Genomic DNA, 17,228 nt, shown 5'->3' with positions numbered 1-17,228 from the left:
CCTGAATAAAATCCTCACTGCCAGCAATGGAAGTTGGGGAAGTGTACGTGCATTCTGGAAAATTTGCTCTCACCAAACTGTCACGAGCATTTTTATAGTGGAAAGAAGCTGTCCAGGGCATCAAGTAGCAAAATACCTGGCACTAGGACAGACAAGTCTCTGTTTCAGCTGTACAAATGGCTACTTAACCTTTTCTAAAAGGTGAAAGCTGCAACAGCTCCACAGATTATGTGCAGTCTCACAGTGACATCAGCAACCTAAGCATGACTTTTTGGAAAGAGATGTCTGAGTTCCCAGACAAGATAACTTTAGTTTAGGGCATCAACTCCAGCACCCTCACAAACCATTCTATAAAATGAAATGCATCAGATAGAATTTGACACTTACAGTCATTGCATTCTGAATAAACATCCTTTTAAACATCAGCCAGAGAACTAAACTGCAGCACAGAGGAAACCAAGTGCTGCTCAGCAGTTCAGTCACTGGGGTCTATTTCTGTCCAGGAGAGCTCCTGTTTCATGCACAAATTGGCACATGGCAAAGCAAGCACTATGTGTTGAAGGGTTTCTAACAGAGCTATGGGATTGACTCAACATTACAGAAATGTTTGTAACTAATTCCATTTACAAGCCATGAATACCTGCAAATCATACTACAGAACTGGGAAACAGAGTTTTGGAAACTGTTACTACTAAAATATTGAGACTAGCAAAAACCAGAAAGAGCCTTAAATATCATTATTCATGCTTTCACATTTCTCTTAAAGTTCACTGTTTTCAGGCTTATTTTCAAAACAGCTCCTTTTAGCTCTTCTGCACTTCCATGGAAAAAACAGTCATAAACAGGAACTGTAAACAGCATTTATCAGTCTTCAGTATTAATTCCCAAGGAACAAACAGCAGGTGACATACTTTCCAGGAAATCCCAGCAGTGTCCCAGAACAGAGTGGTACAGGTAACCAATAAGATGACAACAAGGTGTGGAACTTCTTAAAACAACCACCAAAATAGGGATGTAAGATTCTGGGTTTCAGTTCAGTTCTCCTTCTTGCACTTCTTACAACAAGCCAGTATTTCAGAAGTGTACATACCAGTGAAAATTAGCACCTCTAATTTGTTCTCATGGTGTTTCATTTACATTCAAGAATGTGAAGCAAACAAGGAAATGAAGCCCAATAAAAAAGGAAAATGGCTACAATGATGAGAAAGTAGGAAAACAAAAGCAAAAACAAACTTGCAGTTCAAATGCATTCTGGTAGATAGGGAGACAACAGCAGAAGTTAAACACTGTAGGCACACCAAGACCTGCTTACTTTATCCACACAGTCATCAAAGAAGGCAAGGCTGGCATCCTTGTCACTGACAAAAGAACATTCCTCAATGAAGCGAATGAACATCTGGGTTTTGGTCATCAGGGTGTAGAACTTCTGATGGGAACGGTCTCTGCTCTTCAGGAACCCTGCAAAGTGCAATCAGCAGCACTGTCAGAATGCACAGAAGGGAAAAGCCTTCACCAGAACTCACTGGTGGCTCTACTCACGTGCAAAAAGCTTCCTGCAATCTTTGCCACTACTGTGCAATTTTGTCTGCACTTATATTTTCCCCCACCATTTACAACACTAACTGTAGATAAAAGAGAATATAAAATAATAAACTAATACAAACAAAACAAATTTATAACTTTTCACCTTGTAGTTCAAAGAGAGAACTTGCATCTGTGGCTGTTTCAGAGGGTGCCTCCGTTATTGGCCTGAGGTAAGACCTGTAACCTTTTAGGATTGAAGCCATGAAACAGAGAAATGCTTCCTGGATCTCCAAATCTAACAGATGCAATTTCTTCCCAGAATTAAAATCATAATCATTCATTGCCAATTCCATTAATGCATCTTCTCTTGGTCGCTGTTGCACTGTAAACAGAACAACATTATAGTGTTTTAATTTTTTTCCCCCTCTCAATACTGGCCAAAAATATTCTCTTTAATTTACTAGATTCAGTGATTAGTGAACTCCATTACATTTAAAATAGGTTAAAATATATCCAAATTCACTCAGGACATGAGACAGTGGATTCCACTTGACCTTCTGTACCTCATATATCTGTGGCTAACACCAACAGCAGGATGCACTGGCCTGCTCAGCACAGGAGTTACTACAGTACCAGGGAACCAGTGAGGACAGAGCTTTAAAAAGCCCTCAAAGAAAACTGTTTGTAAAACCATGGGAAAATTTAGACAGGAGCTGATTAAAGAAGCATATTTTCAGGATAAACACACGGATGAGATGTATTTTTTTTGATTGTGCCTTTCATTTCAAAAAGCAGATAATGCACATTCATTACTGACATACACAGAAAATCACCACTTAGAGGCAAAGTGGAGCCATTGAAACACAGCACTGCAAAATGCTGCTACAGACAAAATGTGGCTCTACAAAAACCTGTGTTCTTTAAGTACGTGCATCAACATTTTAAAGCCATCAGAACTCTAGCTGAGACTTCACTGCTACACACAGAGTTTGGTAACATTCTAATAACATCTCAGGAAAGTGAAAGGATCATTTTATCACTGTCTTTCCACATCATATAATTACAGCTAATCTTACCTCGATATCATTTTTAAGCAACCTACTCTGTAATAAGATTTAAGTTCATTACCACTCTATTTTTACATACAGAACATAAGGTTTAGAATTTTTTCTAAAAAGCCCTTGCAGAAAAATGTATCAAAATTCTGAAGCATCAGATAATTTTCACCACCCATCAGCTACACACTTCTTTGTGCAGCATATCCCAATAAACTGTTTCTGTAAGCTATAATCAGGACACAAATTCTTGTGAGCTCAACAGCTAGGATTGTATAAAGAGCCTTTTAAAAAAGTGGTTTTTTTTTTTAATGAATTTCACTAAAACCACCCCTATCCAGCTTTTTTTTTTTTTTTTTTTTAATGAGGCTAACATTCATAGGAATGGATATCTATTAAGTATTGTCCTCAGTATAGTTATATATGTGAAGTCTCTTCTGTCCCAGAATTCCCCACATAGTTTCTAATCTCTGGATTTAGAGCACAGATTTTGCTATTCTGTAAAAATAAATATTTAGTGGAACTGATAACTTTGGAACATATTTAAATAGCTACATTTATCTGTTTTTGTGGCACACTGTGCCCAGCGTAAAGTTTACTATGTACTTTCCCACTCACATTCTGCCAGTTGCTGATATAAAGTATTCAAAGTGTTCATCAGATTTTTACAAGGTTTCTTTGGTAGGATCTTCCATGCAATAGTTTTCTTGTCTCCAGTTCTGGAAAAAAAACCAAGCCATTCACTGAAATGTGTTCAGAGGTTGTTCCATCACAGCAGAGAAGGAAGTTTCACTCCATTAAAACTGGACTGAGAAGGATTGCAAACCAACTAACAAAGTCAAATTTGATTTACTGTGTGGAGATCTGATCAGAGCCATCCAACCAGTGCCCCATATTTCAGGGTGATGATTACACTGCCACACTCTTCAGCACTGAAATCAATCCAGTTACAACTCACCAGAGATGGATTAATGGTATTAAGCACCTGTTATTGCACCAGCAACCACCACTCATGCCATGTTCTGAGCTCTAATTACTTAAACTGGCACAGACAGAAGGAAAAAAAGTTGAAAGAAAAACTAAAACACCCCTCCAGGTTTTGCCAAAAAGCCAGTTTTAGCTTTTGAAAAGAGAAAGCAGTAAAAAATATACAGAGAATAAAAACTGCTGATGAAAACTTACTGAGAAATTGTGTTGGTATCCAGGTCAACACAGCTGACATCGGGTGGGGGGTCATAGAGATCAAAGTATCTGGAATCAATTCCCACTATGAACGGGCACGGGGCACTCAGCACATCTGCCAGGGCCAAGGGACACAGGGGAATATATGGGCAGGGCCAGTGGAAGGGAAATATCATCTTGGAAAACATGCAGAGACAAAACCACAGGTTAAACATGTGCAATACAGCCTATGCAGGAACAAAGCACTCTTCACTAACTTCAACATTATTTACCATGGCAGATTGCTGTTACTGAGAATCTAGATGTAGATTATTAATTAGAAACCTCACTCTTTTCTCTAAAATTCAGTTTGTAGGAAAAAGCTCTTCAGAATCACAGATTGCACACAGAGGCAGCAAACAATGCTTAGTGATGACAGGCAGGGAAAATCCTGCATTTAAAATTCCATAGGAACAGATACTGTGCTAGTTGGGAAAATCAGGAACTCTTACTTAATGCACTGTGATGATCAAACACTTGTTTACAATATTTACACACAAATAAACAACAATTTATCTTCTCTCTTCATAGGATATTGTTACAACAATAATTTTCCTCTCTAGTGATCTTTATTTTAATTCCTATTTTTAAGCAACCTTTAAGTTTAACAGCACTAATACAAAATCTAGATGTTATCTCAGAAGCATTCTTTCTGTCCTTTTACAGGTGCATGACTAAAAGCTGGTACTTACAGAGACCAATGCCTCTGTCACACTTGTGAGGACAGAAGGTCGCAATGAGTGGATGAGGATTTTATGTTCTGTCACAGCAAACACCAACAGAGTTACTGCATTTTCAGGTCCTAAATTCTGAAGTAGTGTAGAAAACTTGCCACCACTGTTACAGGACACAAACACACCGGTGAGTTACAAGAGACAGTAAAAAAAAGAAATGTTTGATAATAAAATAAATGGAAATCTGCAAATCTTTCTTTTAGAGAAGATTACTTGGTAGAATACTTGGCACACTTCACTGTCCAGTGAGGAATAGTTATTTCCCAACAGTAACCATGATTCCTCGAGACTTGACTCAGTCTAGACTATTTTCAGGACACAGGCATAACAATTTTTCTTTCTGAGAAGCAATTTACAGGGAGACAACATGTGTTTCTTAAATCAGTCTCCTGCACTGAGACGTGGAAGTCAAGACAGTAACAGAATTCCTTCAACTCCCATCCAAAACAAAACTGAACTATCTTGGGAGCCCAGGGATGAACTCCTAAAAAGGGGATCTAACAATATATATTCTTCCTCAAGAACCACTAAAATTATTTTAAACCCCGCCAGATACATTAATAATTGTGTATCCTTGTCAGGGTGCAGGTCTAATCACATGAATAAACTTCAGATCCACCAGCTTCCAAAGGCACCAGACAAGCTGAGTTAATTTACACAACTGCAACTCAAAATAGCAAATCTTTTCTGTAACACAAATCAGAATACCTCTGAGAATTAACAAGATACTGCTACTTGCCTTAGTGGGAGTGGTGATGACACAGGCTGGCTAAGAATCAAGTTATCGTGTGGAGATAGCTGGGAAAAGATTTTAAAATACATTATTTCTATTCTGAACTTTGGAAATATTTATCAGAAATAACACAACTATAACAAAGAACACTAAAATAATCCAAATTAAGCCGAATTTTGTATACCCCAGTTGTGTATCACTCTAAGAAGTGCTGTGCAATGATATGCATCAGGATCTTTTAGTAAAAACTGGGCAAAGCATGATCTTCCTTTCTTGGCCAGGACTGAATACATTGCATATTCATAAAGAAGACTTTAAACTAGCTAATGCTGCAAAAATTTGAATATATTAACTGCTGAAAAATGAAGCCTTCTGTACTTTAAGGGCTGTGAGAACCCATATTTCATATACAGTTTTCAGGAGCTGGGGGGAATTCTTTCTGGATTTAGGGGTAAAGATAGGGATAAAAATTCATAAAGGGGAGAGATGGCAGCTCATAATGTAAAGCTATATTTTCTTCAGAAGGCATATGAGAGAGAATTAAGCTCTCGGCTGGTAGAAACTGCTCAGCTCTGATAGAATCTTTAAAATGTGCATTAGTTGATGCAAGAAGATTTTACTAAATCACATTTCTTTCTTACAGTGACATGGCATCAAGCAAATCATTCACATATTCAGCATGAATAGGAAGAATCAGGTAAGTACAAAAATAGCAATAGACAATTTATCAAAGCCCAGCTGATGTTTCCAGTCATAGTAAATCCAGAGTAACAAGATACCAGCTGGATTAATCCTCCTGCATTTTCTGTTGTTTAAAAGCAGTAATAACTCAGCCATAGTAAGTTGTACAACTGAGCTGCAAGTGCAGACCACTTTTAGTAACATTTCAGGTCTGAATGTGTTTCACCTTAGACCCACTGCAGGTGACTAGGTAATAGAAGCCAGGAGACAAGACTGATGACTTAGAAGCTCAAAGTCACCTAATGCTGTGCCTGGAGAGTCACCAAACACAGGGAATTAATAAGGAGAGTCTGCAATATTGTTTCCCTGCACCTCTCACATCCCACTTCCCTGACAAATGTGGATGGCCACACCACAGGCTGGATTTGTCAAGTAAGTCACCCTGGGAGCACCAGCACCATTAGCTTGTGCAGTGGCAGAATTCAGAGGACTCATTTTTCCAGCCTGAGGCAAACCTTCATAAACCACTCTCTGAAAGGAAGCATCAGCCTGACATTCTCTGACTTCTGTGCTCCAACAAAAGCACATAAACACAATGAAGCATCTATTCAAGGGGCACATCTCCCTCAGGCAGGAGGGGCAATTATTACCCCCCTTCCCCAGGGGGAGAAACATTTTTCCATGTGCTCTTGAAGTCTGCAGGTTGTGACACATTAGCACAGCAACCTCTGTGCAATGAGGGGATGCAGCACAGAGTCCAGCAGATCTCAGGTCAGAAGGAAAGATCTTGGGTCAGAAGGAACCCATCAAGACTGGCAGCTGGAAGCTGGCAAATAGGAACATTCTGGAGTGTTTTACTAATGGCTATAATTTCTTTGAGATTTAGAAGTTTAATTGCTTAGCAAAAGCCTACCACATTTTCCATTAACAGGCTTCAGAGAGAAATGGACTCCTGAAAGCTTGCCATTTTCAATGCAGGCATTTCCCACACTAATTCTGAGGAGATGTCTAAGGCACAATCACCTGTGATTTTATTCAGTGCAGTTTCTAAAACAACTTAAGTCCCTGGAAGCAGCTGGAAGGAAGAATTTATTCACAGATCTCAATTACCACTGCCTACTGTCAAAGCAGTGTTTTCTCCATCTGTACTATCAGCTCCTAAGGCTGTACTAATTTAATGCACATAACATTTTGAAAATAAGGTATAACAGACATAATTTTCACATCACTTATAACTAGATCTTCAGACTTCGTTCCAGGATATAAACCCATATATACTTTGACTAAATTCCCTTAAACTTCAGACAAAAAAATTAAAAAGTTTTTCTCTAAACACAATTATAATCTCTGTAAATAGGTGTTTAGTATTTCCTAGCACAAACATTTTATTGAATATGAATAAAAAAAACCCCAAATCTAAAACAAGAAGTAAAAATGCTTGGTTTTGAATTGAACCTTAAAATCATAAGAAAAGGGTGAGAAGTGCCCAATACAGTTTCAGTATAAATGTTCTCTAATCCCTTTCCAGTAAGAGTAATAAATATCACCCCTTTAGAATACACTAAAGAGGATCTTCAATATTCAGTACGTGCTATAAAGACATAACCCAGGATTGTATTTGCTCTGAAAGACTTCACTACCATATGGGCTACACAATTAAGGCTCAGAACTGCACAGGGCTCTCTATATTTTATGTTATACAAGTAATAACAGAGAATAGCATCATTTTGTAACTATTTAATCAAAACCACAATTGGTAGAATACTATGACTGCAACAGAGCTCTTTTCTCTGCAATAAAAATTTTAACACCTCTCTTATTTTGCCTCTTTAGGAGGAAATATAGAGATTTAATAACACTTGAGAAGTCCTTGAGACCAGGATTTTTTCTCTCCTACCAACAGTGACAGGGCTGAAATTTCAAAGAGCAGGTAGCAATTCCTGTGATTATTTCCCTCCCACAGAGCCCTGCAGGGAGGACAGAGCAAGGGCCAGGTTTGATAAAGGGGCTGTTACTGGGTGTGGCTCTGGCAGCCCTCACTGAGAGCACAAAGCCCTTGGGAAGAGGGGCAATCATGGATGCACATTTCACATCTGGTTCATTCACATTTTAGTGTTATTTATTTATTTTACACTCAGCCTTCATACAGTAGCAAGAAGAAAACAGTTTTAAAGCTATTGCAAAAGTCAGACCAGATGCTGACTTGGAGTAGTCTTTCATTAATTTCCATATACTCTGAAAAAAAATTAAAGTTCTGAGCTCACTAAACAGCTTCTTATTATAAATCACTGAAGTCATTAACTAAACTGGAAACAGAAGTCTCACATAATGTATATGAATTTAGGAAAAAGAAATCCTGAACAAAAATAATTTGGGCGCAAAAATTACATTTTCCATTTATTAACCTGCTTTATCTTCACCTTAGACACAGTTATTAAAGAAAATTACACTTACCTGAACTAGAATTCTTGGCCTCTGAGGGGATGGAAAAGGTACTTTATGCATGAAATGGGAAATGTGTCTACAGGAAAAGAAAAATACTGATTTAGTAGAAATTAAGCTTAAACTACTTCACCTCAAGACAAAATTTTTGACAGTAAGAGAAATTATTATATAAAAATGACACATACTCAGAAACCAGAGCAAAAATTCCAGCACCTAAACCCTAATGGAATATTTTGACCTTGCAAACCTATTTTTCTACTGGTCACAAGAAAATGGGAGGGCAGATGCTCTCTCAGAATACAAACTCTGTTTGTGAAACTGACAAAGTACAAGGTTTTTTTTATTAGTAGAAATATTGATATTTGAACATCACGGCCCCATTTTAAAATCCTACTTCTGACAGAGTTTGAAATAGCACTAAACCTCAGAGACTAGAACTGGTTACTTGCAAAAAAATATTCATGGCTGAATATCAAGGAGAATCATTAAGCTCATCCATTTTCTTCAGCTATAAATACAAAATGTTACATAAAATTGCTGATGAAAAAGCTTTAAAATTCTTACACATACTACAAATACAGAAAAATGTTTTTAGAATTTGACAAAGTTCTCAGTTTCACGAATTGATTAAACTTACACAAGTTCTAGAAGTGTAATTCTACACAAGAGACACTTCCACATTAAAAGAAGCTACATGGGGTAAAAACCCATGAGAAACAGGTATTCCATCCTAAATTTCACCTTATAGCACACATTTTACCAGGATTTCTACAAATGTTACCAGTAGTATGACACAGGTAACTACATTTGGAAGAAATTCAGACAAATGCAGAAATAAGCATTGATTTGGGTTTTATTTTATTAGCAGTGTATGAAGATGGTGGCCAAAGTATGGAACATGCCACACAACAAGGGAAAGCTGCTCTTGGCAGCAGCTGGGCTGACTGGAAATGTTCAGGCACAAACAAACCTTCATCATCATTAAAACAGCCAAAGGAAGTAGGCTGGATACTACATTAGCATCCTATGTTTAAATTACCCACAGCAAACTGATCAGTTTACAAATCAGAGAAATTCAAATAAACCCATAAAATCCAAATTGATAAAGGACTTCTCATACCTACTTATTTTATTCATTCTCAAAAGTTAAAACATCAAACTCCTGAGCTTAAAAACAAAACAAATATATATATATACACACACACACATATGTTTTTATCATTGGAAGTTTACTCCACCAGAACTTTCAAACAAGTTCAGTGATGGGAACTGTAATAATGAAGGGGATAAGCAATCACAAGAAATACTTAATCCACATAGTCAAAGTCTCCTGAAAGTTAATATTTAAACTGAAGCAGAAAAAAACTGATGTGTAATAAAATAGAAAAGTAAATAGTGTATTTGAAATCTGCTGCATTAAAAGATTAGATTATCCTAGAAATGTTACATGGCATTACATATCAATTGCAAGTATTGACCATTTCTTGGTGTAAGGATTTCCTCTGCATTTTATAATGTGAAATCCTTTATGTGAGAAAGAAATTAAGTTTATTTATCACAAATACAAGATATTCAATCTGCTTTATCATCTCTCGTTACACTACAAATAGGCATTTGAAAAAATGCAAATCTACTCACTTAATTTTCCTAACCTGATGTGTGCAAGATTAAGAAAGGATTTATAATCTTGCTCTTTGTAATCACTATGGCTAAAGGGTGCAAAGCTAATTAAAAGAGCTTTCAGAGACCTTTGCAGGCACTTAAATCACAAATAAAAATCTAGACTTTTTCAGAAAGTAGGTAAAGATATGTTAATCAAAGGAGAAAAGTGCAGCCATTACATTTAATGTTTGAGTACAGTAAAAAGGATATTACAGGAAATTTAGAACAAAAAACCCACCCTCCTTTCAACTGCAATTACTGTTATGAATTTTGGAAATTACTTACTTCTCAATGGGGAGGACATGTGGCCCAGAAATGGAGTAACGATACAGAAAGGTGAGAAACTTCTTGAAAGCATCAAAGAAAGGCCAGTGAGAGAGCAGGCAGATGCATTTATTTGTCTGCACTGTTCTGCACGTGTCTTTGCCCTCGACAGCAGCTGCTAATCCCAGCTGAGATTTTTGTTTCTCTGTGAGGTTCTCTTCAGGATACAGTTCATAAAACTGAATAGCAGCACCATATACCTGCAAACACACATCGTGGATGTGAAGTCAGTAATTCTGCCTCGATCCTCAAAGCAATCTAAGAAACCCCAAACACACAGAAAATCCAGTCTGCATTACTGTTTGAAAAGATACATCAATGCAAAAGATGGCAATCTTTTGAAGCAACCCATTCTGGAATATTCTAATGGCTGTGAAAATCCAGACTGCCTATTATTTAATTAAAACACTTAATATCATATGAGAAAGAGAAATTTACAAAACAATTTATTTGAGAGAAACATAATGATTATAAAGAGTACAACTGCAGTCAACTGCTCCTCCAATTGCCTTTAAAGCTATTTTAAGAATCCTTTACACACAACTCAAAGCCATACCCCCTGACATCCAATTTACTTTTCAGAACAAGTATGTACATGCAAGGTCGTTTCCATGCTTGCAATAAAAACAGCATTACTTGCATGTATATGCAATGCAATTTTACAGCTCTCCAGTTTCACAGGCTAACAGGAATGCAGAGGAGCTCAGGTTTATGATCAACTGAACTACTGCAAGTCACTCTTCAAAGCAGCCTTGGAATCAAGCCAAAGAGAACAGATTCAAGCTCCTCTATGAAAACATTCATTATCATCATCCTGAACAGATAAACAACTGAGCTTTTCAATTAAATTAATAACTTTTTTTTTCAAGGTTTCAAAATACCTTTTCTGCAGAAGCTCCAGTTAGTACAAATGTAGAAAAAACTGGGAGAGGGTATTTACTGTTAGATGGCCAACATTCAATCGTTGCACCCATAGGGAGACAAAAAAGAGGCACAGATTCTGGTAATGGGAATGATTCATAATCTTCTTCAGGATATCTGCATATTAAACCTATAAATAGAATGAGCAAAGAAGCAGTTATAGAAAAGCCAGCAGAAACAGGTTTGCAATAGCTCATTCCATAAAATAATTGCCAGAAAATTCATATATGAGCACACAGTAACTTCAGAAGATGAGTGAAGGTGTAAATAATTAGGCACAGGGAATAGCTGGAAGGGTCAGATGCCCCCATAACCTAAGGAAAATCACCTGACTAAAGCATTACACTGAAATCCTGCTTTCCATTCTAGAAACTATTCATAACTGATTTATCTTTTCCTGTTTTCAGGCTGTGTGTATCTCACCTGTTATTATATAATAGTTCACATTCATCGTGAGTATGAGCAAAGATTTAAAATCTAGTTTAAAAAAAGGTAATGTGAATACTTGAGGAAAAAGACTGATGTTTTCAACTCTTCACCAATTAATTCTGGCCAACAAACATTCCCTGAACAATGTATGTTTGCTATTAGATGGTTTTTTAATACCAAAAGAATCAAGTCAATTAAGCTGATCCACCTCAGCTGAGGACTCAGCTCTTGTGCTGCCAGGCCACAGTGTTTAGCTTATTTAAACACAGCTGTAAAACAAGAAGATCTGAAGCAGAGGCTTTTAGCACACAGGTCCTCAGTTACAAGGGAGGCTGAAGCAATCCATCCTGTCTGACTGCCAGCCCAGGGGACGCCCACTGAGAATGGATACTGCATCAAAGGATTTAGGATTTCTCTGTTAGACAGCACAATCTCTATACACTATTCTAACAGAAATGGAATATTAATAAGCAATAAAAATTTGTAACCAAAAAGGGCAGTGGATCCTTTCACGGCAAGAATCAAAATCTTGTGCAAGCCATCACTAGATGAGAGGCCTTTTAAAATTTTGATTTGTTTACAAATGTACTGTCCACCCTTTAGTACGTCCTGAACTGCTGTTTACAGAGAGCAGCCTCTAGAAGGGATGTAAGTGGATTAAAGCTTCAGTGTGAATCATGCTCATGACTTGTGTGCCAAACAAAATCAGGGTTTAAAAAAAACCCAACAACAAATGCAAAGCTAACACGTTTCACCAGTCATACCAAATCCAATTCTGTCTTATAAATAAAACAATAAAATAAAGATGATACACGATCCAAAAATACTTAAAGAGCTCAGTGCCAATGATGCTCGAGGCAGTGTGGAAGTCTGCAGGATTCTTCAAAATGTTTCTTAAAGAAAGCAATCGTGAAAATGCATCAAATAATTTCTGTGATATTTTCTTCTGCTTATACACACATGTCCTTAAGAGACAGCTACTAGTAACACATACAGAGATGGGAGACACCCAGGTTTGTAGAACCCTATCAAAACACACATGAGCTTCCGAATTAAACACAAATTTTAAAACAGCATGGTCATGATACCCAGTTCTAAAGCCTCTTTTCTGACATGATTTTAAAAGAATTCTTTAGGGAAAGATTCCTTTTTGAATAATGGCTAGATAGTGTCAATTCTTTAGTACAAAATGTATTACATTACAAATGAGCCTGGACATTCCGAATTGAAGATAAAAAAGGCTACACAGTAGTTACATACCAGCTTTATATGATATGGTGTTGGTTTTTGCCACAGACTTTTTATAACATAAATAGACGGCTGAGCCCCACTGTAAAATAAAAGAAGTTACTGGATTAAGTGATGGAGTATAACAAATAACAGTATATACAGAGTATAACTGACTATAACTAATAATAATGTTGATAATTATAAATATTTAAATTCTCAATTTCTGGACATGAAAATAAGGAATAAGGAAAGCCATAAGGAAAGAATAAGAAAAGAGCAGCACCCATAGGGGGAACACAGAGCTTTTACAGAAGGGAAAAAGGTGTAACAACTTCCAAAAGACAGCACTCCCATAACCCAGTCAACCCAGATATGGCAACTATCAGAACTGAAAAATCCACTAGCTAATGCCTACAGGCATTTATTTAAAAGCAAACACAAATCAATTCCCGTGATCTTGATCTTTTTTACATGATCCCACTTGCAGAGCAGTCAGCATCCTTCTCAGCACACCAATTTCTGAGGACCCTGCAAGAGCCAGCACATGGAGCTGCAGATTTAACCAGGAAACACCTAAATATTCAGTTCTGCAATTCAAAGTTGTATGAAACCTCAGTATTTTAGCAGATCAGGCTTTGGAACCATATTAAACATTTAAATGTGCTTGTAGTCAACAGCTTCCAACATCACTCACTACAACTTTCTTTAAATAAGAAGTCTGTGAAACTACTGAGGAGAAAAACATTTATAAAATAGCATTGGAGGTAAAGGGAGGAGTTGGAAAACAAAACAGAAGCTGGTTGCTAGATATGGAATTCCCACCACAACAGTAAAAGCAGTGTCAGAAACAGCCACATCTGTAAAACCTCCAGTTACACACAGCTACACAACAGGTTCTAAAGGACCAATCGAAAGATGCTGGAGTCAGCATTAAAAAAACCCAAACATTTGCTCTAAGGCTTCCAGAAACACTTTGTTCCAAGTAGGAACAAAGGAATGCAATCCTCCAACTCTTCCAATATTTGATTTATCTCTGGAGACCTCTTATGACAATTTTTCACAGGTACTCCAAGAGCTGCCACAAGTACTCCAACAAGGTCACATCAGTGAGTACCAAGTGTTCAAAGCCCAGCTTTTGAATCCTACCATGCTATTGTTCAGATTCTTGTCCACCTTGCAGAAGGTGTGTGGAGGAGTCTCTCCCTTGCTGGGGATGATGATGCAGATGTCTGTGACAGCCAGGGAGTTCTGGGTCATGTTCTCAGCAGCCCTGCGGTAGGTGATGTACACGCGCTGGGACGAGGCGCTGCCGCTGATGTTGGCCGGCCGCCCGTACGGGGTGCTCTGAATGATTTCACAGCCTTGCTTGACCCTTTCTTTGCCATCATATAAAACCCTAGGTAAAAGGGGAAAGAGAAAAGTCACATTTTAAAAACACTTCGAGTTTTAATCACAGCTCTTGTCTCATTGCTGAGCAAAACATTTTTACTGACAAGTTTAGGTCACATTATCTCCAACTGTATTCTAACAGAAAAGCTTCATTATGAAACTATACTGATTTTCCTCATGTATAATTGCTTTTACATTTTGTTTACTGCAAAATAGTGTTATTTTCACTTCTACTAAAGATTCATTGCCTGATCCTAAGACTGTCATATAACTTATCTCTTTCCAATCTGTGTTAAATAGGTTAAGCACCTTATCCGAATCCAAACATTAAAAATTATAAATGGCTTTGAAAACTCCAGAATGGGAAGGATTAAATTTGTCATTAAAACCCACTCAGCATGCATTTTCCCTTCCATACTGGGTTACAGTATTCTCAAGTCAACAAATACCTTCCTGTTTAGAGTTTTCCCTTGTATTTAACAAGTATGGCATTTCCGTAAGGCTGCCTTATCTGCTCCTTAGTCAAATAAAAGTGAAAAGCACCCAGTGGAGCAGGGAAAGCACTCACCCCAAATCAGTGAGTGGAGGCTTATCCCTGCCTCGGCGATAGCAAAGGTATATCTGGGGTCCTACGAGGCTGCCATTATTGAGATCTGCAGACAGGCCCGAGGGAGTGACCTCTATGCATTTATAGCCCTGAGGAACCTCCTCCCCCAGGGATTTATTGAGGACTGTCACGTCTGTGATGGGCTCTTTTGGCTTGGCGATTTTATGGCAGGCATCATTGAAGTGGATCTCCTCCTCCAGGGGCTTTGAGATATCCGTCAGTCCTGCGACCACAAAGTAATCAGCAACTCGGGCCCCTTTGTCTTCCATCTTCCATCACAAGGTGTTGCAGCTTCTAAGAAAGAAATACAGGTCAGAAATGATAAAGTTATGGCTACTTTTAAAACCAGAAATCATAGCTTGCAAATAAAGAAAATGCTTTCTGCTCTCGCGTGAACATTGAGAAATAGGCTAAAAATGTTTTTCCAAGACACCCATGTGCACTGGAATTCTGCTAGAGTAGCTTCAGGAAGTTTACTGTCATCAAGTTCCAGACTTTTAAAACCAGACAAGCTATTTAAGACTCCCTTTTGTTGAATTAATTTTGTTTGGGTGCAGAATTTTATTGCAAGAGAAACTATTACCACACAGGAGTTTCAAGAGCTTGCTGACATTCTGAAACTGAACAATCAGAATTTGAAACAGTTTGAATGGTTGACAGAAGACTTCAGTTTTCATGTAACTTTTATTCCCATTGCTTTATCTCCCTTTATTCTTTCCTCTAGGTAGCAAGTATTAAGACTTATCAAACTTCATGCCATCATGACTCTTGGATTTGACCAGGATTTTTGCTCAAACATAATAAATTCAGACATTTCTTACTGGTAATTTGGAAAATTATGTCCCAATTTGATAATGTGTATTTAATCAAATTGTTCCAAGCTGGCCTCAGATTTCCAGCACCAGCCCCTGCTCAAGCAGGAGGAATATCAGGCTGTGCCTGGTCACCTCTACCAACCTCATCCACCAGCACAAGAGAGGCAATTCCCTCTTCCTGCTCTCATTTTGTAGGTTGGTTGTGTTTTGCTGGACTGGCTTGAGAAGCTTCTAACATAGCAAGGAAATGGGCACAGGTTTTTATTTTATGCTTATTTACATTGTTCTAGAAAATGCCAAAAAGAACCCCCAAATTTCCTTTTCTTTTTCTATATGGCTAATAAGCACTATGGGACACTTTAACAAACATGATTACTGGCAAGCAATCACCAATATATAGGAAAGCAACAGTCTGATAATAACTTCAACTTGTGTTTGAAGAGAGAAGGCAGTTACAAAACTGAGTTTAGCTTAACCTACATCCAGTTATTTCAAACACATCTGGAATATGTTACTCAGCATATATATGAAAGTAATAGCTACAAATTCAAACTCCTCCCTGAGTGATATATTCAAGACACACAAACTCAACCTCTGCATATGCTGCCTATTATCTCTCTGTCCATCTGGCTCCAGCAAACCCAGGCAGGCTGGGAACAAACGCATGCAGAGAAGGAGATGTTTAACAAAGCATCCTTAAGCTCTGGCATAAGACCAAGCACTGACATCTTTCAGCTAATATGACAGAAGTTCTAGGTATTTTGTGACATTAACAGTGCTCTGTGAAACTACACTATAGCTATTGTAACATTGAGGTTTTTTCCTTTTCTTACCAGCACCGTTTCACAGAACTACACTGATTTCTAGAGTGATTCAGTATGCCTTTTAGAATGAAATTATGTGTAATTTTTGATTACTAAACACTTTAGTAATCAGAAATTATACAAATGATGGCTGTTAAAATTGCAAGCAGGACCTATAACTCCAGTGTATTAACAGCCCTACTCTAGTTTAATCACTACAAATTATTAAACTCCAGTTTAGCATTACAAATAAACAGAATCATATGTGTATGTACATATATATAAAAACATATTGAAGAATCATACCTTTACACTATTTAAACCTCACCATTATTCCATATAAAGTTTATACCAAAAGTCCTAAATTCAAACATTCCTTTATTCCCAAAAGCACTTTCAAGAAAAACTGGGACAAGCTCTCCTCATTTAGAGATAGTTAAAATTAGAATCCCCTACATACAAACACCTGCTATCACATAAATTTGCTTCCTAAGGTTATAGCACGTAATACACAAGTCAGCAAGACTTTCATAATTTAATGCAGATTTTACAGAACTGAGGGGAAAAAAGGGCCTGGCTGATGATGAATTATCCCTTCATATTTACCCATCCCTGCAAGTGTCCAAGGCCAGGGTAGACAGGGCTTGGAGCAGCC

General features: G+C 37.6%; 1 protein-coding gene across 2 annotated transcripts in view; it reads right to left on the bottom strand.

The window, feature by feature from the left end:
• DENND4A (DENN domain containing 4A) overlaps window positions 1–17,228 on the bottom strand; it is a 48,599-nt gene that overhangs the window by 20,422 nt on the left and 10,949 nt on the right. For both annotated transcript variants that reach the window (XM_059481800.1, XM_059481801.1), the window contains exons 3-14: window positions 14,917–15,249; window positions 14,106–14,355; window positions 12,990–13,059; window positions 11,261–11,430; window positions 10,341–10,579; window positions 8,403–8,469; window positions 5,274–5,332; window positions 4,493–4,637; window positions 3,762–3,937; window positions 3,198–3,298; window positions 1,688–1,906; window positions 1,313–1,458 (exon numbers count right to left, since the gene is read on the bottom strand). In XM_059481800.1, coding sequence (XP_059337783.1) covers window positions 1,313–1,458; window positions 1,688–1,906; window positions 3,198–3,298; window positions 3,762–3,937; window positions 4,493–4,637; window positions 5,274–5,332; window positions 8,403–8,469; window positions 10,341–10,579; window positions 11,261–11,430; window positions 12,990–13,059; window positions 14,106–14,355; window positions 14,917–15,224 — 1,950 coding nt within the window. In that variant the 5' untranslated portion in view covers window positions 15,225–15,249. The remainder of the gene's footprint in view (window positions 1–1,312; window positions 1,459–1,687; window positions 1,907–3,197; window positions 3,299–3,761; window positions 3,938–4,492; window positions 4,638–5,273; window positions 5,333–8,402; window positions 8,470–10,340; window positions 10,580–11,260; window positions 11,431–12,989; window positions 13,060–14,105; window positions 14,356–14,916; window positions 15,250–17,228) is intronic.

Source organism: Ammospiza nelsoni, chromosome 14 (genome assembly GCF_027579445.1).
Source record: "Ammospiza nelsoni isolate bAmmNel1 chromosome 14, bAmmNel1.pri, whole genome shotgun sequence".
Lineage (NCBI taxonomy): Eukaryota > Metazoa > Chordata > Aves > Passeriformes > Passerellidae > Ammospiza > Ammospiza nelsoni.
The sequence above is the reverse complement of the archived record's forward strand: the minus strand, read 5'-3'. Positions and strand labels throughout refer to the sequence as shown.